A 24,887-nucleotide genomic window follows, 5' to 3' on the forward strand; every position below is an offset into this window, starting at 1 on the left:
ACACGCCTCAGACACGCTCATCTGCTGGTCCACACACCTCAGACATGCTTGTCCACACACATCAGACATGCTTGTCAACACACCTCAGACATGCTCGTCCACACACATCAGACACGCTTGTCCACACGCCTCAGACACGCTCGTCAAACCTGCCTCAGACACGCTCATCCACACGTCTCAGACACGTGTGTCTGCTCGTCTATAAGCAGGGCCACACTGTCTGTGTGTTAACTGTTCATCACGTGGGTGTAAATACAGCCATTCACTTCCATTTAGCTTCTATAAGACTTAAAGTGAACACTGTTACATCTATTTAGTAGAACGGAGGACATTTAACTACATAAACTGTCACAAATGTTCCATGAAATGGTGGTGTGTGCACTGCCTCTACCCACCAGAGATGATGAAACTAAACAACACAAGGCCAATGAAATAGGATGAGTGTCATGAGATACTCACACATCCAAGGCCATGATGAAGTGAGCCGATCTGCGGGACAGAGAGACAGAACACACAGGCCAAACGGGTCAGAGAGACAGAACACACAGGCCAAACAGGTCAGAGAGACAGAACACACAGGCCAAACGGGTCAGAGAGACAGAACAAACTTGCTCTCCCATTCTCTCACTTGTTCTCTCTCTCTCTCTCTCTCTCTCTCTCTCTCTCTCTCTCTCCCTCCCTCCCTCCCTCTTACTCTCTCTCTCCCTCTCTCTCTCTCTCTCTCGCCTGTGTATGGGGGAGGTCATTCCGCAGGTTAACGAGGAGCTGCGCTGTTGTGTTTGGCTGCTCTGGGGAGCCTCAGCACTAATTACAGCAGTGAGCACATAGCAGGCAGGGGGCCCCAGCGCCGAGCCTCCATGTGGGCTCCACGGGGGATAGCCATTTTGGCTCCACGGGAGTTTTGCATTACCGCCTCCTCTGAGGAGCCGTAGTGTTAAAACTACACGAGGGATACACGCGCGGCGTGTCACGGCAAGCCATGTGTGCAGTTTCCATTAAGGCTTAAGGGGTAATTATTACCGTCTCACAGCCTGTATGGACTGCAGCTAATCGGCACAGTGCATGGGTAATGAAATTAAGGGAAGTTACGCACGTTCCCAGCGCGAGCCAGCTCAGCCCCTTGGCCGGCTCGGACAGGAGGATCTAGCCGGGATTGCACGGACATACAAGACCCACGGGAGAACTCTCAAACTTTCCTAAAGCTGTTTTGGCTGTCTGGATCATCACAGAGGAAACGGGTGCAGGGAGTCTAGCACCGATGAGGAAATGCTGACATTTAGACCGAGCTACAGCAACAGCAGGTGGTGGAGGTGCTGAGTAGACGGGGACAGGGACCGTGTAGCGGGTGGTGTCGGTGGTGCTGTTCCTCACCGGCTTCTTCCCCACGATAAGCTTCTCCACCTTCTGCACCTGAGACACGTGGTCCTCGTTAGTCCTCAGCTCACGCTTCCTGATCCGCTCGTAGATCCCAACCAGCATCTCGCGCGGGATGTCCTCTCCATCATCAACCCCTAACACACACACACACACACACACACACACACACTCGACACACTCAAATACTGTGTAATGTCTAATATCGTGTAATATATTAAAGCTGTTTATTTTCTTATATATGTAAATATATGTACGTTTAATATATGGAAATATATGTAGGTTTACTCTAATATATGGAAATATATGTACGTTTACTCTAATATATGGAAATCTATGTATGTTTATAATACATCACATATATCACCGTGCATACGTGAGGCAGCTTTACTCTAATTCCTCTAGGGGACCCGTGGTCAGTTTCACGTGTGGGTTACTCCCCTGAGCGAGGATGAGGATGCTCGCACCTCTGAGGTTCTTCACAAAGTCCTCCAGCTTCATCTTCCTCTCCGGCTTCACGTTGGGGCTGTACATGTCTGTGTTGAGGAGGATGATGGCGAAGGCCAGGATGAAGATGGTGTCGGGGTTGCGAAACTGCCGCACCACGCCTGGGTTGCAGATGCAGTAACGCTGGCTGGGGAGAGAAGACACCATCATGGTAAAAACGTCAACAGCGAGGGGCCAGGGTGCAGTACTCCGTGGTTGGACCACGTCCTCAGAGCTGGAAGACTGAAAGCTCCAACACTCCTATCAAAAATAACTGGTGCTCAGAGGACAGAGGACAGAGCAGGCCGTGTGTGTGTTTGTGTGTGTGTGTGTTTGTGTGTGTGGTTTACCTGTATGCTTCGATGAGACGCTCAACCTTCTGAGCTTCTCCCTGCACACGAATGTGAGCCTGAAACTTCCGCAGTGCTTCATCCAGCTCCATGTTGGAGAAGTCCATCTCGTCCACTACACAGCTGTTAACAGACGGCACGCAGGCACGGCCATGAACACACCAGAACCTCCTCGCTCTCAGGAACACACCGATCTGTCATTCACCTTCATCACAGTGGCCTCAGCTGCAGAGAACCTGTTATCTGCTCTTCACTACTGGAACGTTGTAAATTCCGAGTTTAAGGGGAGACCGAGGGGATTTATTTCATACAGACATTCTTAATTCCCTGTTCCTGTAGGTGACTCCTCTGAGCACATATGGCGGAGATGAAATTCCTTTGCAGTTAGCGTCATAAATTGGAAAATGATTTTATAAAAGGCCGGACACAGGATGCCGGGACAGCGTCTGCTCTGTTGTCAGTCAGAAGAGGAACAGAGCGCAGTCATGGCAGTCAAAACACACAACAGGCCGACCCACGGAGGGGTATCCTACTCACTACGCATGACTGCTGAAGGACTCATGGCAAAAAACTGCATCGCATGGATAGTTTTGTGTTTTGCTTCTAATAAACAACACTAAACAAATTCAAGTTTATAAACGGGGATGGTTTCACTCTCTCACTGGAGTAAACAACGGAATACACAACCTCTCCAGCTGGGGAATTCTGCTTAGTTCTGCTCTGTCAGGAGAGGGACAGAATAATTACAGCACGGTGTCCATAAATGAAGGATGTTGGCAGTGAATTTTTATGAGAGTCCATCTGGAGGATTCGTTTATTTGTGTAGCCTTGAACACTTGAATTAAATGGGTGTAGAGGGAAAAAAAGCAATTAAAACTCTTACAAGCATCTCAATTCTGTCATGGGTGGTTCTGCGTCCAAGCACCAAACCCCAAAATAGTGCTTTTTTAAAAAAAAAAAAACGAGTTTACGAAGAAGTCTTTTTTGATGCGTTGAGTCTCGTGAACCAGGCTGGGAACATTTATCTGCTTCTGCCCGCATTCAGCTAGGAATGCTTCTGCCGTTAGCCAAGAAACGTGCGACCGGACGTGACGTTAAAAGATCTATACGGACGATTTATCTGGATGCTCGTTAGTGAGGAAACTGGCAAAATATTCCAGCCTCCATCACGATTATCTCGTAGTCTTGCTCTCTTATCTGGCATTGGCCCATGGGACCTCATTTAAGACTTTATACGTGCTCGGCGCAGTGTTGTGTCTGACCTGCAGGTATGACACACTTATGTGTAAACGAGGCGCATTGTGGGAAATGCCGCATGCTGAACGCATCCCTTTATCCTAGCCCTCGGGCGAGCCTTTTTAATGAAACGGTCGCTCGAGCGGAGACATAACCTCCATAATAGCCTTTGATCTTTTCTATGTCAGCGCGTTACGGCACCATCGATCATTTAAAAAAATCCCAACGTCAACCCTGAATTAGAATCAATTCAAATCGATTTCCGGCCCTACAGGCCGATCTCCTGAAACGACCACGCGCACTACAGGAGATACAGGAGATGTGTTTTAATCGCCAAATTATTAGGTACAACATCGCTCTTGGTTACACAACCAGCAGCGTGTACGTTATCGCTGAATGGGTAATGAGGTTCTAATCTTTATTAGCACTGTAGTCTGTCGGTCTGCAGCTGAGAGTGGAGGACTTACTCCAGCACGTCACGGTTGAACTGCTTCTGTCGGTTACCCAGGAACTCGCCAATCATCTGACGGCTCAGCCCCTTCCTCTGTAACAGGAAGTGGGCCACGCCCACGGGCGTGTCTGGAACAAACCCCCTCTCAATTAGGTACTGGATACCCTTTTCCGGCTTCCTGTGAATATTGAACGGAAAGGGGAAGGTTTGAGTTGAACGTTTGTTTGTGTGTGTGTGTGTGTGTGTGTGTGTGTGTGTATGTGTGTGTGTGTGTGTCCAACTCATGAGGAGCCTAATGCTAGAAGGCACAGAACAATTATATCCACAATCATCTAAGATTAGAGGCCTACTTCTTTAAACAAAGCTTTAGTGTCTCTCTTGCTCGCTCTCTCTCACACACACACACACACACACACACACACACACACACACACACACACACACACACACACAGGTCACTTACCAGGCACTTCAGCACAAACATGTAATCCAGACAGTATGAAATGCAATCTCATTTCACTTCAAAATCTGCTTGCGTGATAATCTCTGCTTCACTATACTGCGCCTGTTTATCCCAGGGTCAGCTTTTATGTTGTCGTCACGGCGCCGGCAGCTGGTCAGCCGCAGTGCTTTGGCATGGCGGTGTGCTGGGAGCTTTACTCTAAATTGTCCTGTCGAGCCACGTGACCGAGGTTATCGACCTTCGCTCTACCCCACACAGCTGTGATGGGCGTGGATTAAATGGGATTTAACTAAACGCAGTACAGAAGAACCAAGACCTGCGCTGGACATGCGTGCCGGTTCAACCACCAGAACTGGTTCACGTAAATATTCACGGCCTTGTGGGTCAAAGGTTAAGACGATAATTAAAAACAAACATCACCTCCGCACGGACGGCCTGGAACTTCACAGCTATCAGCGTGGTCTGATGATTGCGATTGCACAGATTCACTGCTCTTCTTTCTCGGCCTCCCTCCCTTTACTGTTTCTCACTCATTCTCTCAGTCATGCTCTATCCCTCGCTCTGTTTCTCAAATATATCTCCCACCCTCTCTCCATCTCCCCCCACCCTCTCTCTCTCTCTCTCTCTGCACCCACTTGTTGAAGAGGTTGAGGCCGATGCGGTAGTGGCGCTTGCGGATGACGTCGTTGCTGAAGGCGGGCGAGTCCCAGCTGTTGCGCGTCTCCTTGTGGTACGTCTGCTTGCTGAGCGTCTGCTCTCGCAGGCTGTCCCGCGACGACGACTCCGAGCTGCAGTTGATGGTGTCGTTGGAGTTGGACGTGCTGTTGACGCTGTCGTTGTCCCCGTCTGAGAAGTCCGACTCGGACTTGCTCTGCCGGTTGGCCGTGCCGTTGATGGCCAGGTGGCCTTCCAGCTGCCGGGCACGGTGCCGTGGCGCGTCCTCGTCTCGGGCCGGCCCCCGAGGGGGGAGCCCATGCCCGGCAGCGCCCCCGTGCTTCGGACTGCCTTGCCGGCTGGCCCCGCCTCTCTCGTAGACGCTCTGCCGCTTCAGCGAGCCGCGGTCCGAGCGGTCGCTCATCTCCACCGAGCTGTCGCTGGGCGGCTCGATGGTGAGCAGTGGCAGGTGCTCCGTCCTTCGCCGCGGCTCCCGGCCCTCCAGCGACGGCGTGCTACGGCAGCTCGTATCCGTGTCGCCCTTTTCGTCCTTGCGGCCGTGCGGCCAGTAGTCCGCCGCCGTGTCCGTCAAGCGCGGCCGGCGGTCTGACTCTGTGCTCGACGGCCTCTCCTTGCGCCGTGTCCGCGGTAGCGGCGGCGAGAGCTCCTCCTCATCGATGTAGAGCGTCACATCGCTGTACGACGCCCTCATCTCATCCAGCTCGCCGCCGCTGGCACCGGCGCTGACGCGTGCCGCCTTGGCCTGGAACGCTGCCTCGCGCTCCGGGTCTGGGCGGCCGCGCGGCGGCTCCGCAGGGCCTTCATCGCTGTGCAGGCCGCGGCAGTTCAGCGCGTCGTCGATCGACTCCGCCAGCGACTTCACCTGCCTGGAGAATGCGTCCTCCAGCTCGGTGATGGCGTCCGTGAAATCGCTCTGGGCCGCGGACGTCTTAATGGCAGTGGGGACCATGCTCCCGCAGTCCGACTGCACCAGGGCGCCGAGCTTGGCGCCGTCGTCCGTCAGTGACACCTGCTTGCCCTCGAAGTACGAGCTATGCACCTTCTCGGGCCCTTCGAAGGAGAACTGCATCCGCATGTTGGAGAGGACGATCCGTCGCGACATGCGGTTCTCCGACATGGAACTCCTGAGGCGCTCAAAGTTCTTGTTCATCTGATACTGGCGGAAGGCTGTCTGGATGGTACGGGCGGCATGACGGGTTATGAAACGCCCCCCGTACTTGCGTTCCAGCATCTCCACCTGCAGAAGCACAGAGGAGGGGCAGGGATGGGGTCAGGGGTCAGCTCCGCCCCCGGACGGCTGTAAAAGCAGCAGGGCAGCTAAAGTGTACTGCCCAGAGTGTACATCTCTATACACACACGAATCTACACTGTAAATAAGGTTACAGAGATGCTTAGAGCGTCTCAGCTCCTGGTCCAGAAGACCAACTGCTAAACTCAAAGATCTCCGTTATGGTTATTTAGCATGAAATCATTTGAGAAACGCTAGCAGCGTTGTGTTTGTTTTTGCTGCCTCTGGGCAGAATGATCACCTCGCTATCGTCAGTCCGTCACAGTGCCCGATCAACAGTCAATAAACCGCGCTCATCAATCACAAGACGTTCTTGTTATGCGAGCTGTCAGTTTTCATTGAGTACGTCATAGAAGAGGAAATGAACCATGTCCGGCACGGAATTTACGCAGCTATAATCGCTCGCTCAGTTAATTATAGAGTGTAGGATTGCACATTCCATCTTGAATTCATGATGAAGTCAATAGCATTAATAAATCACACCCACACCAGGCTCCACGGTCTGGCGAAGGAGTACCTGTTTGTCCTGGAGGTCTGTGGAGAGCTCATAGCTCTCGGAGAGCGAGCGGGAGCGCTTGATGGCTTCTTCTTCCGCCTGCTTTCGGAGGATGGAGTGCGAGTGCTGGAGCTTGGGCCGGCGTGGCCGCTGGCGCACCTCGCGGGCGTAGAGGGGTGGCACCTCGAAGTGCTCGGCGACCGCCGCTGAGCCGCGCGTCACTGGCCCGCGAGGGTAGGCGCTACTGCCCTCCAGACACACGGAGGCCTCAGAACTGGCTGCATCCCCATCCACACTGCGGAGAGAGAGAGAGAGAGAGAGAGAGAGAGAGAGAGAGAGGGGGCGTTGAAACACGAGTTCATGTATCCGCTGAACCTGTCGAAGCAGAGGACGCATCACGGAACCAGGCTGAAGGATCGCGGTGAACAGGCATGGCTTCTGAGGGCTTTCTGAGGTTGAGGCAACTGAGGGCTTTCTGAGGTTGAGGCTTCTGAGGGCTTTCTGAGGTTGAGGCAACTGAGGGCTTTCTGAGGTTGAGGCAACTGAGGGCTTTCTGAGGTTGAGGCAACTGAGGGCTTTCTGAGGTTGAGGCAACTGAGGGCTTTCTGAGGTTGAGGCAACTGAGGGCTTTCTGAGGTTGAGGCAACTGAGGGCTTGCTGAGGTTGAGGCAACTGAGGGCTTTCTGAGGTTGAGGCAACTGAGGGCTTTCTGAGGTTGAGGCAACTGAGGGCTTTCTGAGGTTGAGGCAACTGAGGGCTTTCTGAGGTTGAGGCAACTGAGGGCTTTCTGAGGTTGAGGCAACTGAGGGCTTTCTGAGGTTGAGGCTTCTGAGGGCTTTCTGAGGTTGAGGCAACTGAGGGCTTTCTGAGGTTGAGGCAACTGAGGGCTTTCTGAGGTTGAGGCAACTGAGGGCTTTCTGAGGTTGTCCCCTTGCTTCTCCCTTTCAGCTACAGCAGCGTAAACTGACCATTTATGGCGAGCCGTGGAAAAACAGGACAAACCGGCTAGCAGGTTCACTACAAAACAACATCCGTCACACATTTGAATAAAACCTATTTTACAAGCCTGCGAGCCATGACCAAGAAGTGCTGAAAGAACACATTACTCCGCAATCGCTCACGAAACTCAGCACATGTGGAAATTAGGTATCGACTGTCTTCCATTCGACCCCACTCAGACACACCCCCCCCACACACACCCTATAGTGACTAAGTGACTCAACTAAAAGCACCTCTGCCCAGCATTACCAACCTGTCGCTGGTCAACCGAGGGCAGATAAAAGCATTCTTCTGCCCCAGACCACATTTAGAGGCACTGCTTAGTCAGACATGCTGTCTGTCTCCCATGAACGCACACGCACACACACACGCACACACACGCGCACACACACGCGCACACACACGCGCACACGCATACACAAACACACACACACCAACGTGACTGGGGAGAGGGTCAAAGTACATGTCAAATCCGTCGCGGTGCCCGGAGGATTTTTCCAAGCGCTTCGGTCCCAGACAGGTGACAAGCTGACAGCTGCGCCATGCCCCCTGTCAGGCAGGCAGGCCGGGATCCGCCGTCTGGCATCAGTTTTGACATTCTTGAATTTATGCTCAGAGAGCGATCGGGTAAAGCGCTGACCCCAGATCAGCCGCTGCAGTTTCTTGGCACCTGAAAACACCACAAAACCGACAGAAACCAAGCATCGCCGGGACTGACACACAAGGTGCACCTAAACAAACGCGTGTGCGCGCATTCACATGTGCACCATCCCGCTCCCAGCATCCTCGGATCGGCAGGTTAAAACCTTCCTTTTATGGATTGGCAGGCAGCAGCAGTCTGGTGAGAACATCCACGTTGATGGACAACGGAAGGACCACGGGGGGGCTGCATCTACCTGACATCGGCTAGAATTTTAAACGCGGTTCAGCGTAAAATATGAATGATGAAAAAAGAAATTAATTCATAAACAGAAATACTGGATATTCCAAGGCATGCACGATAAAGACTTTAAATAAGGGCTGTTAATCAAACGCTCACGTTTAAAGGAGAACAGTTCTCAGCCTGTGGTTCAAGGCTTTATGTTAAAAAAATGCTCAAATGATGGGTTCTGTTAGAGTTGACACGCTCGATAAGGGCTTTGGGCTTGAGACAGGAACCAGGACCTGAACAGGTGTGCGTTATGAGGTAAGCTGGTGCTGTGTCCCACACCCGTTCCCTCTGATCTCAGCCTCCACTTGACCAAATCTTGCCATTTTCATCCTTTTAACTATCATTTGTAAATGAATCCAACACGGATTTCTTGGGTTGGGCCGTGACAGCGAGACATAGACGCCTGTAAACACTCGATCCGTGCCCCGTGGCGAGGCAGCAGCAAAATGAGATTTTCGTCTTATTTAGGTATCTCCTCGTCTCTCTGAGGACAGCTCTTTTATTGGATGCGAGAGACACATGGTCTTTAAAGCCAGACACCAAAACCACAAAACGATCGAGAATGTCCGAAAAAGTCAGACGATGATTGTGTAGCGCCGTGAGATGCTTGTTTCCTGAGACATGCCATCAGATATACCGTGAGACATGCCGTGAGAGAGTGAGTTCATACTTCAGGCAGGGAGAGCAGAGGGTGATGGGTAAGGAACACACACTTCCCACTGCTCAGTAAGGTGACAGGCCATTCTTTTTCGGAGCAAAAGGTGAGGTCACGTGGCCATTTGAAACAAGCTTAATCCTCGGCTCCGAAGCCTGCCTTTTTAAGCCACAGAGAGGGGACAAACCCACCAACTGGTAACCCAGCCTCATTTTAATCTTCTGGTCTGTGTTATTTTATGCAACAGTACGTGCAGCGGCAACCTGAATGTAATGACTAGGAAAGTCCGCCGTAATTGGGTGGAAGAGTGTGTGTGCTTAGCCCTGCGCTTGGCTGTTTAATAAGATTACAGGGAACAGACTCGTTGTTTGAACACAATTCTGAGCCCTTTTCTTGTGTTTAAACAGAATACCTTACCACGACATTACAACAGCACTCAAATCAAACTGGAAGTGCGATCCCTTATTCACAGTGTGTTCCTTGAGTTGCCACCGGGGGCAGCAGCGCGCCAGCCAGGTGAACGAGCCCGAATGACACGTGATGCAGCGATTCACTGTCTACATGCGAACGATAACGAAGCCTGTCGCTTCTGACCGGCGAGGAGGACGAGAGGCACGAGGCTACCTACTGAATGGTCAGCGACACTACAGCAGTCTGGAGAGCCAGGAGACCAAACGTGATGTCAACAAGGCGGCTGGAGTCCCCTCCTACACGTGGCTAGTTGCTCAGTACGTCGGACTAGCACACCCGATTCGGTCGGGCATATTCGTTGATTCAAGAGTTGTGCACCGGGAGTTGATTCAGGCTTGCTGACATGCTGAGGACTCCGAACGGCGGACAGAAGCCAACCCTCCTGCAGTAGATGCGCTGATTGTTTTGTGCGTCAAGCTCGGGCCCAGATGGTAAACAGGAGTGAAATAATTACAGCTCGTTTCCTGTTCATTCCCACATTAGCAGTCCAGCCGAGGTGTGCCGAGGCTCCTTCCCCCGGGCCTGATTCCCTGCCCATGTCGCTGTACACAGCATGTACTCTGCAAGAGATACTCCACAGCCACGACGATGGGCCTCGTTAAAGCCTGTAACGAGCCCAACCGTTCACGCTCCGCTTGGGAAGACCCGCGAACCATCGGCAGCAGGCCAAAGGAAGGACGCGAGACGACAGACGAGGGTGGCACAGAGCGTCCGGCCGTGGGAAGGCGGCACAGGAAGAGAAAGAGCGTGGTGCACGTGTGGCAGGCAATAGGCTGGGCCGAATGAGTCGTGCGTGCGCAGGGGAAGCGCTGAACGTAATATCGCTGAACTCATGTTGGCTGGCAGCGGTAATGTGGCGTGTCTCTGATTAAAAATCAGAACCCTGAGCACAGAGGAGCCCAGTGCTGGAGAGAAAGCAGTGTAAATAACACAGCTTCTCACACACACACACACACACACACACACACACACACACACACACAAATATAGAAAAACATAATCTATAGTTTGAACACACTCATCAGAAGTGTTGTTCAGAAATGTTCCCCTACGGTCATTCTTCTCTGCTGGTGTCCCTGTGTCTGCAGGTCTCCTGCTCCACTCACAGAGCGGCACTAGGGCGGAGCTCTGCTCCGATGGCAGGAGAGCACTGTGGTGAGAGTAGGCATGGACGCAATCCTGCCAGCAGCTCGGGAAGCCTCTCGGCCAAAGCGTTGGGACGCCGCCGCTCCGCCGTGGCCCTCGACAAGCTGCCGCGTCCCCGTGCGACAGAGAAGAGCAAACTCCGCTGTGCTCCGTAGGGTCACGGCACCACGGACACCAGCCAGGCATGGCCCCGGCCACCACACGCCGAAACAGACAAAGTCGATGGGCTTCTAAAAACCTACACTTGTGAAACGAGTGTGGGAAATGCACCCGGACAATTACAGACTATGTTCTTCTCTTATTCCGATAAACTGTGTGAACGAACAGGAACACTGCGAGGCCGCCTCAACCTGGGGAATCTGCTTACAATTCCCACCAAGCAGAAGACTTTTCCAACGAGACCAAGGACTCCAGAGAGCACAAAACGGACACTTAGACATGCTCTGCGCCATTTAACATGTCAACACAGGGTAGCACAGCCATCCACCAAAACGCCCTGAGCCAGGCTGGGGTGTCGGAAAACCCTCCGGAAAGTGGGCGAAAATGACAACGACACGATCAGGATGCTCCTGTCGCCTTCTCTTTCTCAAACACACACACAAACACACACACACACACACACAAACTTACCAGCTGTTCCGCTCCAGCTCCAGTAGAGACTGGCTCCTATCTGATGTACACTGCAAGCACCACATCTCATGCTCATGCCCTACGATCTGCAGCCTTTCCCCGGCCATCGGCTGTCCATCTCCCCGGCAGACGGCGCCCCGTAGCAGGACAAAGAGCTGCGAGCTCGCCTAAATTCCCGCCTTTCTCCCCGCAGACGGTGGAACCGAGCAAGGGGTCTGGGTGGGGGGTGGGAAGGGGTTTTTGTTGCGCCGACTGCGGTCAGAAGGGGAGGGAATTCCTCTGTCCGGAAAACTAATTACGGATAAGGCGGGAATACGAACGAGACTGGCCAAAAGAGGCGGGCCCCAGCGGGCCTTGGGCCCGCCCCTGCAGGGTGGGAGGGTGGGGGGGGAAGAGAGAGAGAGAGAGAGAGAGAGAGAGAGAGAGAGAGAGAGAGAGAGAGAGAGAGAGAGAGAGGGAGAAGCATGGGGATGTGGATATCTGTAGCCTGATGGAGTCTTAAGAACGTGAGAGATGATTTTTTTAAAGAACGGTGGGAAACCCTTGTGGAGCTGGAGAGAAAACAGGGCTAATAATAGCTTGACTACAGGATGGATTCAGGCTGTTGGAGGAGTTGAAAAGTAGAGGAAGACTCTCTCTCTCTCTCTCTCTCTCTCTTCCTCCATCTCTTTCTCTCTCTCTGGAGAGCTTCAGCTGCTGTTCCTGTGGGCCAGGCTAATCATCTGCAGTAACTTGAGCCGTGCGCACGTGTGCGTGCGTGTGTGGTGTGTGTGTGTGTGTGTGTGTGTGTGTGTGTGTGTGTGTGTGTGTGTGTGTGTGAGACAGACGTGCTCCAGACCACAGGGCCTGCTGGAGAGGTGTGGTCAAACACAACTGTCCTCCCCTCTTTTCTCCCAAGCACTGTTTACACGAGCCAGTCCCCTTAAAGGGCAACACACTCGGCTCCGGAATGACCCCTCACTTCCCAACGCCGAGAACCCAGCAAGGCTGTGCAATCAAACTTCTGAATGTTACATTTCCACCTACTGCCTTGAGGTCTCAAAGCTGCCAACACCCATCAATTCTGGAATGCCCAATAAACTCTTTTTAAACTCCTTGTGTTTAGGACTAGCAGTGCTATCTTTTGCGAGGTTGGGCAGGGCTGGGAAATGTCTGTACGTTTATAGCCGAGGTCCTGAACAATGTCTCTGTAATCGGCCCCGTCTCTTCTCCTCCTCTTAGCTCCTCACGGGAGCAGCTGACGTTTATGCATTTCCCCACGGTGACATCATTACCTGGGCAACGGGCGGCAGGGTCCACGCGGTGTCACGCCGCATGCTCTTGAAAGCAGACCCTGAGGAAGAGGGCACCCTGCTGGACGAGTGGAGCACGGCAGCGCCTTGTGACTGGCTTCGGTGCAGCTCGGGATTAGAGACGTTAGAGGAGTCTTGTCTAGCACCTGGTCTACCTCAGGGGTTGGGGGGAGGAGGCTGTGCTTCACACGGCTGACCCACGTGGTGTGTGTGCGCATTCAGGAGAGCTTAATTCATCTCTGGCCCCGCGGGGGCGTCTGTCGATCAGAATCGGCTGTTTCCTTCTTCCTGTTCGTCACCTCCAAAAGCCTCGCGGTTTGTTTCGAACTCTGGCTGAACTCTCACAAAAAGCCTCAAAACAACCAGAATGACTCTGATTATGTCAATAAAGAGTCGAAGAAAAGTGACTCACCGTGATTCATTTATTAAACCAACGTTTCCGACGGTTCCAAAGAACTGCACTCAGACAACCCCGCAGGGCTGACGGTTAATCCTGAGGGCGTGTCCGACACGTGTGTCATGCCACACCGAGTCTAAACTTGATTACAGACGTGTGGTGGACGTGAGGACAGCAGGGTGGTTTTTTTGCAGATCGTTATCGACTCCCTTACTCTGCGGCATTGCTTTGCCTTTCTTGTACTTGGAAAGTGGAAAAATTATAAATTGGATTTCACGGAGGCCAAACCCCCGTTATGCGCAGCCAGGGAGGGTCAGTAAAAAGCAGGTCACAGTGACTTATTGCTTTTGTGAGCCACCCGACAGAGTTCATTACCGAAGACCTCAAATCTTCGGATGCTAAAAGGCTTGTGGCTGCATATAGGGTCTCCGCTGTGTCGGAGAGAGGCTTCTGGGAGAATTTATGGGACTCGGTTCACTGAAGAATCTCTCACAGTGAGCCGACACAAGGTCCAAACAACGCTCCTGGTTCAGAGCAGGGCTTCTTTGATGAAGTACCTCAGTGTGCCTGAAGGACAAACACTCTGTCCTGGATCAGAGGCAAACTCCGCCCCCAGCATGACAGTGTCTCTCCAGGGCGTTGCGATGTTCCCACCCGTTATGCTCTCATCTGTTCCGTTCTAAAGGACGGAGGAACACGCCGACTCCCCTCCTCTTTTTCGCCTGCTCCCTTACCACATGTTTAGGGCGCCTCCTGCTCTCGGTCTTTCTGTCTTCCTCTCCCAAAACAGCTGCCGCGTATCGTGTGTCCCTGCGACACCGTGACGGGGGGCTGTCTGGTTTTGGCGTGTGGCCTCTCACGGACCCCGTGGGAGACGGTGATGTCGTCTGGTCTGCTTCGTCCTTGCTATCCCAGACACACACTCGAACGACCGGCGTGGTGTGCGAGGCTGGCGTGATGGCGACGCCGCTGATGAACGTGGCCTCGGAGGGGGTGGGGCCTGGATGGAATGCTTATGATCGATAGCCGCGGTTTCAAACGACGTAAAATGATCGTGAGTGCCCAAGTTTGATTAATTGGCAGGACGCGGAGCGCTGCTGACTAGCGTTCCCATCCCCCTGGTCGCTATTCCCGTTTCCCATCCTAGCTGCTTAGCTTTTAGGTGAAGCGGAATGACGAGGCCCAAGGCTTCAGTTTGGCCTTGAGCTGCCAAGACCGTCTCCGCCCACGTGTGCCAATACTGGCTGCTGGTTGGCTGGTTAGCAAGGCGCCGGATCTGGACCCCACCCACAGAGGAGCGCACTCAGGCCCAGTAACCACCCTCCCACTGCACCATAACCACTTTAACTGCTGAGAGATCCCAATCTGCGCAGTGGAGTTTATTTTCTAAGGGACAAACATGGAGGTCAACATGTTTACACTTCAGTGTTCCTGCTCTGTGCTGCCCATGGACTGACTATACATCAAATGTATGTGCCTTAGTATCTTCTGAGCTTTAGCCAGTTCCAACCCTGTCCAGGGGTCCGTCTGCTTGTAGCGGACTTTGTGCGGGTTTCTCTTGCACGTCTGAGCTCAGACATGCAAGTCTCCTCAGTGTCTGGTGCCAGGATGAGCTTGAAGAGGCAGAGGATCGAGTGCACCGCAGGGAATCAAAGAGACAGGCAGGAAATGGCTCAGATTAGGAGGTCAGAGGTGGTTACTGCAGGCGTTTCGTCCCTTATTAATGTGGCCTCATTCTTTGCCTTCTGTAAGGTTTTATAAGGACTATATCAACGTTGTTATACAATCCATGGAGACCAGCAACTCTCGTCCATACACAGAAACCTCCTTCTACTTTGCTGCGCTGGCCGAGGGGTGTCGGACAGACGGCTAAGCATCTGTATTTACTCGTTCCTGTTCATTTCCAGCACTTTGCTTCTGTTGGTACCTCGTTACAGAAATGTTACAGAGCCTGACAGCTTCTTCACCACACGCTACTTAGCATCGTAAACCGGCATAAGAGTGCAACGACTCAGACGAGACAGATGCACCAACTTCCTATGCCCACTCCAATAGCTAATGTGGACTACTGTCGACGGTCTCATAGGGACACACACACACACACACACACACACACACACACACACACACACACACACACACACACACACACACACACACTGAAGCCAGTGCCGTTGCGTGTCGGACATTTACGGAATCCAGTGGGCCCCCCCGATGCCCCCAAAGCGACCACGGAGATCCGGAGGGAACGGGCCGAGAGGCAGGGACGCACCTCGCTCAGTACCCTGTCTACTTTCTCTCGTGCAGCGGGACGTGCGCTGCCTGGCACCGCCTCTCCGGGAGGCGGGAGTACCCAGGGAGGTGGGGGCGGGGCCCCGTCCTCTGACACACAATCCGCTCGCAGTGATCTCAGAGAGAGGCGGGACTGGTGGTGAGAGAGAGAGACACAGAGAGAGACACAGAGAGAAATATATACAGCACTGGAAAAAATTAAGAGACCATACCAAAATTTCCTCTGTATGTACGTCAGCCATTCCATTCCAGTTCCACACCTTACTCTATTTAACGAGGTGACGGTGGGGTGATTGCCGAACCGAACTGAATTTCAACCTTATTTGAATGTTTTTTGGTTCATGTGAAAGACTTGTGGAGAAGAAGCCAAGACGTATGAAAGCAGGGTTTGAAAATCAGCGTTGTTCCTCCAAATACTGATTTCTGAACACAGAACAGTATTAATTTGTTTAAAAATGAATATGAATTTGTTTTCTTTACATTTTCCCAGGTCGGAAAATCTTGTATCTTTGTTTTTTTTTTGTCATTCGTCAGTTGTCATTTTCAGCTGTTTACAGATGTTAATCTTTATGCAATTTATGGAATAAAGCAAAGACATTCATTTTACTCAAATGCACACCTATAAACAGTGAGATAACGAAACCCTAGATCATTTTGCAGTGATCTCTGAATTTTCCCCAGAGCCGTGCTTGCGTGTGGCGATCCAGGATCCTGTAGGTGCTAGGCATGATGGGAAGGAAGCTGCAGGCTGACGCCTTTTCTCGGGGAGAATCCGTCTCAGCTCGAGGAGGCGTGGTGGAGACACAGATCTGCCTGCCTCTCGCCCCTTCGGGCTCCAAGGTCGTTGTATTAACGAAGGCCAGCGCACAAGCAAAATATCTCCTTTCACGCAGATGGAAACGCCGCCCTGGGCCGTCGGATAAATATCCTGTCTGCAGCGGCCTGGCAGGTCCCTTCCAGAGAGAAGAGTTCCGAGGCTCAGCGCCTAAAGCGATTTAGACAGAACCCGATAGCGAGGTTTGCAGTGCCTCGGTTTTAAAAACTGGACAGAAAGGCTGAGAAAGGTCTAAACATAGTACTCTAGATGTGTGGTGTGGAGGCTAGACTCTGCTCAGTGAAGTCTCATCTACTCCCAGCGCCGTGCATGTCTGTGGTCTCGCCGAGATTAGAGCGGAGACATCACAGCAGTCACTACAACGCTACCCCAACACAAATGCCCAATCGCTCTGTTTTTGAGGACCGTAAATCAATCACAGCAGGTGCGAGTTCCTGTGGCTGTTTGTCCTGTTGTGGTCACGTTTGGTTGTTCTTGGTGTTGTGGGGGTGGAGGGGTTTGCAGGAGAGTCGGAGTGGAGCTGCTCTCTCTCCATCTCTTTCTCCATCTCTCTCTCTCTCTCTCTCCCCCACTCTCTCTGTCTTTCTCTCCCTCTCTCTCTCTCTCTCTTTTTCTACCCCTCCTTCTCTATTCATTAATATGCAAATAGTATTTTCTAAGCTGCATGTCTGTTGTTTACTCTATGATGTGTTACAATAACGGTCATTTGTAACCGATTGGCTTGCATTATGCTAATAAATCCTGTATTACCTTGGACTCACATGAGGAGTAAAGAACATGTCAGTTTTAAAGATAACACCCTGTATTCCCCATGACATTTCCAGTCTGCTTGGCAAAGCAGCCCGTTACAGCATAAATAAACTTTAAAACACCAAAGTCAAAGAAGTTTATTAAAGTTATGTGTTCCGTGAAACCTTTGCCTGCACATATTTCCATGGAGGTGTTGAAGGTAAGCGGTGTAGGGTTAAATAAACACCGTAACGATTCCCCCCCTACCGGGGCATCTTCTATAGCACAGATAACCACACGCATCAGCCAAACTCTGTCCGATTCAGAACAGCCACAAAGTTACTCTAAAAATCATGATGTTTGAACCAGAATGAAGCTGCGTTAAACAGAGTGTAGAAAACATGGCCTACCTCACACACACAGCAAAAAACCCTTTAAAGTCCAAAGTCAGGTTGCCAATCGCGCGGCTATCTGTGGGCGCAGCAGACGCTCGGTGTCCGACGCGTGTCCGAGTCAGTGCATGCCACACACCTCTGCTGGCTATGCCACGCCCCCGGCCCGCCTCTACCCGGTCCCGGGTCCTGCGGCGTGTGCAGAGACAGTACGGCTGTTGTGTGGCAGCACGCACACCTCTGTAGGCTGAGGGCACGGTTTGCCTTGGCACAGGGGATAAAGGGCACCTTTCTGCTCCCCGACCCGCTGCGGCCTTTTCAGCACTGCTGAACACTCTGACGGAGAGATCCTGAGTGTGTGTGTGTGTGTGTGTGTGTGTGTGTGTGTGTTGCAGGAAGGGAGTGGCAAGACTAGCACAGTACAGTGAGTTCAGCAATTTCTTGCTGAATTTCTGCTGATAGTCAGAGTGAATCTGAAACTACACCAGCGGTTTGGCAACGCACGTGCACTCGTTTGTCATGCGATGTGCTTTGATCGTGGAGCCACACAACGGTCACCAGGTGATCGCTCAACACCAACGTACCTGCCTGACATGTGAAGAGACAAAAATGTATCTTCTCAGAGACTAAAGTGAAAAGAAAAGCCACCGTATCATTTCGTTTCCCTGCTTGAGTGGTTCGGGAGCCACACGGCGCATAAAGAATCCTTTCAACCTTTTCAGTCGGTTTCAATTCATCTGCGTTTGCACCGAGCTGGCGGCTCTTTTCTCCGTGTTCAGGCTACCCATCGTCCCTCAGCGAGGGCGGTGTGGCTCACGGTGTCTGTCGCTTGCACGTGTGTTATAGATGGAAACCTGTGGTAACGCACATTCCAGAGTCATTTTCTCTCCGTGTGTACAAGAGCCTTCCAAGAAATATGAGAAGAGCCTAAAATATTTTCGGCACAAGAGCTTTGCCCAAATTGGGCCCCGAAATTCCTTCCATCCCAGAATGAACGGTTGGGGGGTGGGGGACCTGCTTGGTGAGAGTGAAGTCATGGGTTACATCAGTGCTCCAACGCCGTCAGAACGAGGCAGCAGAAAGAAAGGGCTAATGTTAGAAAACAGGACCGTCGGCGTTTAGCCAGAGAAATCCCTGACACGGCTGCACACAGCCCCTCCCCAATCAAACACCACCACCATCACCGAGAGCCACACATGGATGCTAATGTGTGTCTTTATAGCGGACGTGCAACACAGCCGAGCGCCGATGTCAGACCACGTCAGATCAGATGCCGGAGATCAGACGCCGGAGATTAGGGCTTAGCGCTAAGCCTTATTCACATGGCTTTGCAGGCACGAAGAGACAGAAACGTCGAGGTCAACGCAACGCAGGGTAGAAGGGATTTGTAATCGACGCTCAGGAGACGAATTACAGCTGCGTTTCTCCCGTTACTGCGTTACTTTCCGTGTCAGCTTCACGCGAGGCGCCCCGGCGAAAACAGCACGCCGGGGCGCCTCGCGTGAAGCTGACACGGAAAGTTCCGGAAGCTCAGCGATAAGCGGAGCATTATGGGAGCAGGCGGCAGTGGAGTGATTGATGAGAACTTTTCCTATTTTTATTTTAAAAGGTCTGAACACACCGGAACACCGGAACGGCCGAAGATCCACAGGACGTGGGCATTGTCATTTCCTCTCGCTTTAAAAAGTCAGCGACCGGACCTGACCTGTTACCTAACGCGCGTCTGATCGCGTCCTCTTTGAACATCACTGCTCAGCATAAACAAAACCAAAGCAACTCTCAGCAAGGCCCAGTGAAAGGTTTTCTAAACGCTTTTATGAGCCTTGTTTCGGTGGTTCAGCCCTCCACGTGGAATTAGGCGACCAGGGCGCCAGACGCGGGGAGCTGTGGACACCCACCTTTACGGGCAGCGGTACGCGGCGCATGCGTGACGCCAGGCTGGTTGACCATGCCCTCAGCCCACCTTACCGTTCTCAAAGCCAAAGGTTAGCCTAGGAAGCAACAGGCGGAGCTGCGGGTCCTTCTGTACCTCCCCTAGCAGAGCGGCAGGCGTCTTGTGGTCACGAGTTCAACTCCCAGGGGTGTGTAAGCACCGCTCTGGATAAGAGTGTGTGACGAGCGCTGTATATGTAAGGTGGGCGTTCCGCGGGTGGGCAGCGGAAGTTTGATTCGTTGCAGAAGACCGTGGGACAAGCCAACTGGTCCTGGTTCTTGTTACCTGTCCATGGTGGTGAAGGTGTTGCTTGAAACATTTGGACTTTAAATATTTGGACATTAGGCACATTCTGCAGACGTGAGAATCAGACGTCGGGCCTCGGGTGCTACAAAGTGTGGAGTTTAGTTTAGAGCGGAGCAAAGCAAGGCAGGTCTCAGTCTCCACCCGCGTGCCACAACGGAGGACGAATGCGAACGCAGGTCTCGCTATGAAAAAAATGGCGACACCTGACAGCTGTGGTACAAAACACAAAGACTTAAGGGAAACTTCTCGGGACCAGGTGAACAGCACTTCATGAATATTCATGATTTTTGATTTGAATTCTATGAATGACTTTTGCTTTTGCTTCAGGGCTGACGTCCAATCAGGCAGCACCGCTGTTCGAAAGCGGACCTGCACCCATAAGACACGCCAACCTGTCAACACGCAAAAAAGGATAGACCTTTTTTTTTTTGGGTTTGTTTTGAATTTCTCTACCTCAGAAAAGAGTGGAGGTTATTCTGTCTAAAAACAGACCTGCTTTGGTATTTACCAGAGTGTCTGAAGTTTGACGCTGCATCCGTAAAAGGAAACATTGTTCATTTCCCAGAATCCTCCCCTGGGTTTCGCTGCTAAATCTGGCCAATAGGAACATGCTGAAAGGTACCTGGGCAACCATGGCAGTAACCATGGTTACCAAGGAAGTTTACTTTCCCCCACCAACCGGTGATGACACATTGATGACAGGACGCGGTTAAACATTTTCTCGTACAACATAGTGTAATTGTAAAAAGGACAACTCCAAACAATCTGTGGAACAGAAACACCCACCACCTGCCCAAAAAGGAATAAATCAATCAAGATAATTATGTGCTTCGTGTTGAGAGTATTAATATTTTGACTTGCCATGTCTCTGTGTTTGCAAATTGTACTGACTATCTGGGCATGGATGTTTTTATGCCCTGCCAACCACTCTGTCCATCAGAGAAACAGAAAGGACAGCTCTGTTGACCAAAACGTGAATGCAATGCCAACAGTCACAGGGGATCGTGGGTAAAGACCCGCCCCACGCCACTGTTTGTAGGCTGTGACATTTGAAAGGTGACACGCTGAAGGTCATCTCATTCTGCAACGCTCGCTGTGCTCGCGCCACTGTAGCACTCTGGACCGGTGCTATGCCACCTGGGAGTTGCTTGCACAAGTGCAGGCTTGCCCAGACGGGACATTTCCACAGGCTGGTGGGGAGAAGTTTCGGGATGGAGAGTCTCAGAAGCTGCGGTGGGGGGTCCTTCACTCTTCTGTTCAGCTCTGCCCTCTGACAATCTCTCTTTTCTCATCACACACCCACACACACACACACACACACACACACACACACACACACACACAGTCACACCCACTACCTGCTGGACAAGGCCTGTCTGTGATTTTACCAATGCGTTAACCAGTTTGACTCTCCTAAACAGCTCATCCATTAGGTTCTTCTTTGGCTTCCTACTGCAGTGACATGGATAAAACACCTCTATACTACTGTCACCATGTAAAAAAGAATGAATGAATGAATGGATGGATGAATGAATGAATAGATGAATGAATGAATGAATGAATGGATGAATGGATGGATGGATGGATGGATGGATGGATGGATGAATGGATGAATGGATGGATGGATGAATGGATGGATGGATGAATGAATGAATGAATGAATGAATGAATGGATGGATGGATGGATGGATGGATGGATGGATGGATGGATGGATGAATGAATGGATGGATGAATGAATGAATGAATGGATGGATGGATGGATGGATGGATGAATGGATGGATGCTCTCCTAAATCTCCTAAATAAGCAAAAGCACTGATCTGTTCTCCTGCTCAGGAGTCACAGGCAGAGAGAAGGTTTATTAATCTCTCCGCTGGAAAGTGGAGGTCATACGAGGACCGAGAGAGAAAACGGCTTGTACGTGCGCATGCACGCTCGCTCGCACGCCTGACTCAGATCTCCTGCTGAAAGATGTTTGGGTGGAGTCTGGTGTTCCGCCCATCAAACCCAAACATGCCGTGATCAGCCCCTGCCTGGTTTTTAGAGACACATTCTTCCCGCCAGCATTCCTGACCACACACACACACACACACACACACACACACACACACACACACACACACACTAGAGTTCCTGAGCAATTAACCACGACAGCAGAATAAACAGACTGCTGCCACCTTGCCGTTACCCCAGACACCAGGGACTCGCTGGAGGCAGTGCTGAATATCAGAAGCCACGATGCCAGATTAGCCTGAAGGGGGCAGCGCATCGGTATCTACTGCAGGACTGTTAACAACCAGAGCTGCCGCTGGTTTCTTACAGCAGAAGAGGCAGAAAACTGAGATGCATAGCAATGTTGGGTGCCGCGAGGGTCGCGTGGGGTTGCGAGGGGTCGCGAAGCTATGAGGTGCCGGGAATGAATGGATGCAGGTTTGCGGTGGCCAGACACATGGCCCTGCTAGCCAGTATGGCAGGAACCGAACTTTTCCCCACAGAGGAACGGTCCATTTTCCTGGGACAAGAACAAAAGGTACTCTGTCCTCCTGAAACACTGAGTTTATTTGAAGAGAGGGAGGAGAAGAGAGAACTAACAAGACCTCAAACGTTCTGCCCTTGTTATGTTAAATCAGATGTTGAGTTCTGCCCTTGTAAAGATGGGGGGGGTGGGGGATAAGAATAACAATAAACCACCGCATTCATGTTACAGAATCAGACAAAGTAATGAGTTTACAATGAGGGCAGGAAGAGGTTTCAAACTCAACATGTCATATGAGTTAAGCAACACTCTCTCTCTCTCTCTCTCTCTATCACTCTCTATCTCTGGGAGAGCTTGAATGGGGTTCATGGTCCTCTGTAAGTACTGCATGTTGGAGTGTTGCCGCTGTTTGTGTCAATGACGTTCTTGGAATGACTTGGCAATTCTGAACATCTGAATGTCTGAACAAACCGAACATCTGAATGTCTGAACAAACCGACCATCTGAATCCCTCTACTGAGTCTTACAGCTCCAGAGTCCTGACCGCAAACACAACCGGAGTACTAGCCACACCGCAAACACAACCGGAGTACTAACCACACCGCAAACACAACCAGAGTACTAGCCACACCGCAAACACAACCGGAGTACTAGCCACACCACAAACACAACCGGAGTACTAACCACACCACAAACACAACCAGAGTACTAACCACACCGCAAACACAACCAGAGTATTAGCCACACCGCAAACACAACCGGAGTACTAGCCACACCGCAAAAACACAACCGGAGTACTAGCCACACCGCAAACACAACCAGAGTACTAACCACACCACAAACACAACCAGAGTACTAACCACACCACAAACACAACCAGAGTACTAACCACACCACAAACACAACCAGAGTACTAGCCACACCACAAACACAACCAGAGTACTAACCACACCACAAACACAACCAGAGTACTAACCACACCACAAACACAACCAGAGTACTAGCCACACCACAAACACAACCAGAGTACTAACCACACCACAAACACAACCGGAGTACTAACCACACCACAAACACAACCAGAGTACTAACGTGCTTAAATGTGCCCCAACTTAGCCCGACTTCATCTCAACAGGTCTGAGCGTTTGTTTTGTGGAAGTGACTGAAGTGATATCGGCTCCCGGAGGTTTTGGTGAACACTGCGCACGTCAGCTCTGTATCATTAATCAAAAGCCGACGTAAGTAGAGTAACTCCAGTGCGCCTCAATTTGTGTTTGAATCATAATGCCAAGCCATACATTAAACACACACTCCTGTACTACAGTTACACACATGCGCCCTGTGTCCCCAGTTCACCATCCATACATAAGACATAAAAAGAGGCCGAAATTGCAGTGCAATGCCATGCCACACCACCAGAGGGTGCGGGAGAGACGAACAGCTTGTTATGGAGAAAACTCAGTAACAGCATTGACAAAGCAGTGCATATAAGCGAGTCTAAATCTCGGACCCAGCTGTGTGCGCGTTTTGGTCCCCAGCTCGTCTGTGAAGTAGCCAGGGTGGATGTTCAGCCTCGCTGCGCTCCATCTGGGGGTGGGTGTTGGTGCAGCACTGCTTGTGATGAGTCACCCCCTGATCGGATGGCTGGGGGGTGGGGCATACAGCGACACGCGTCACGGACACCTTCATGTGGCTCGTACCATTCCAGGTCTGGCAGGGGTGCAGCCCTTTCCAGGACACCAGGACGGCTAGCTTGAGCGGGTTAAGGGAGAGCTCAGAGTGTGCTCCCGGAGACCGGATTGAGACAAAAAAAAAAACAACAAGAGATGTGATGGGTGACCAACAGGACCTGAGCGCACGAACCACTGTCCGAGAGCAAGATGACGGACGTCCAGCAGGTTGGTGGCTGCCTGACAGCAGCCTCTCCAGCAGGGAGGGCCATTCACCCTTGGCCACGCCCCCTGGCTGACAGCACCCATCCGATAGGACCGTCGGCAACCACAGATGGGAAAAGGCAAAGGAGAGGTGAGATGTGACTGCAGCGAGGAGGCGGGACTTGCAAAGTTATGCCACGCCCCCTTCATCCAGTTGACCCGCCCACTTTATGAACAAGTTGAATGTTTTGGGGGGTTTTTTTTTTTTTGCGCTGGCTGGCTGCACGGCACCGTGGAGACCTTAACAGAGGACAACTACAAGCAAAGAAAGTGAAGTGATGGCAGCTCACTGCTACAGGGGTTTATTAAAGAAGATGCATGCCCTCCTCAGCATAGCAGCAAAGTCATGACTCTGGAGGGGGGAGGGAGAGAGAGAGAGAGAGAGAGAGAGAGAGAGAGAGAGAGAGAGAGAAGGTAGTTCAGCTCTACGTGCTCACAGAGTTCCACGCTGTTTCTCTATGGTTTAGTAAGCAAAGAGGCCAGAACCATCCAAGCAGCCCATATCAGGCTGACATCAGACTACAAGAGACAGAGAGAGAGAGAGAGAGAGAGAGAGAGAGAGAGAGAGATGAAAGAAAGACTGGGAGCTGTATTCCCTCACCACCGGTGCAGTGCTGTCTGCCAGATACCTTACTGCCTGCAGCAGAGAT

The 24,887-nt window shown here is 51.7% G+C and overlaps 1 protein-coding gene across 4 annotated transcripts in view; it reads right to left on the bottom strand.

Annotated features, from left to right (window-relative positions):
- Nucleotides 1-24,887, bottom strand: part of iqsec1b (IQ motif and Sec7 domain ArfGEF 1b) — a 114,582-nt gene that overhangs the window by 5,734 nt on the left and 83,961 nt on the right. For 3 of the 4 annotated variants that reach the window (XM_035520346.1, XM_035520345.1, XM_035520347.1), the window contains 7 exons: nucleotides 6,841-7,114; nucleotides 4,996-6,272; nucleotides 3,914-4,075; nucleotides 2,211-2,333; nucleotides 1,842-2,008; nucleotides 1,372-1,511; nucleotides 460-489 (listed from right to left, as the gene is read on the bottom strand). In XM_035520346.1, the coding sequence (XP_035376239.1) occupies nucleotides 460-489; nucleotides 1,372-1,511; nucleotides 1,842-2,008; nucleotides 2,211-2,333; nucleotides 3,914-4,075; nucleotides 4,996-6,272; nucleotides 6,841-7,114 (2,173 nt within the window). Of the gene's footprint in view, nucleotides 1-459; nucleotides 490-1,371; nucleotides 1,512-1,841; nucleotides 2,009-2,210; nucleotides 2,334-3,913; nucleotides 4,076-4,995; nucleotides 6,273-6,840; nucleotides 7,115-11,651; nucleotides 11,802-24,887 lie in introns of those variants that run through there. The other variant, XM_035520348.1, reaches the window with a different exon arrangement.

This window comes from Electrophorus electricus, chromosome 20 (assembly GCF_013358815.1).
Source record: "Electrophorus electricus isolate fEleEle1 chromosome 20, fEleEle1.pri, whole genome shotgun sequence".
NCBI classification, from domain to species: Eukaryota; Metazoa; Chordata; class Actinopteri; order Gymnotiformes; family Gymnotidae; genus Electrophorus; species Electrophorus electricus.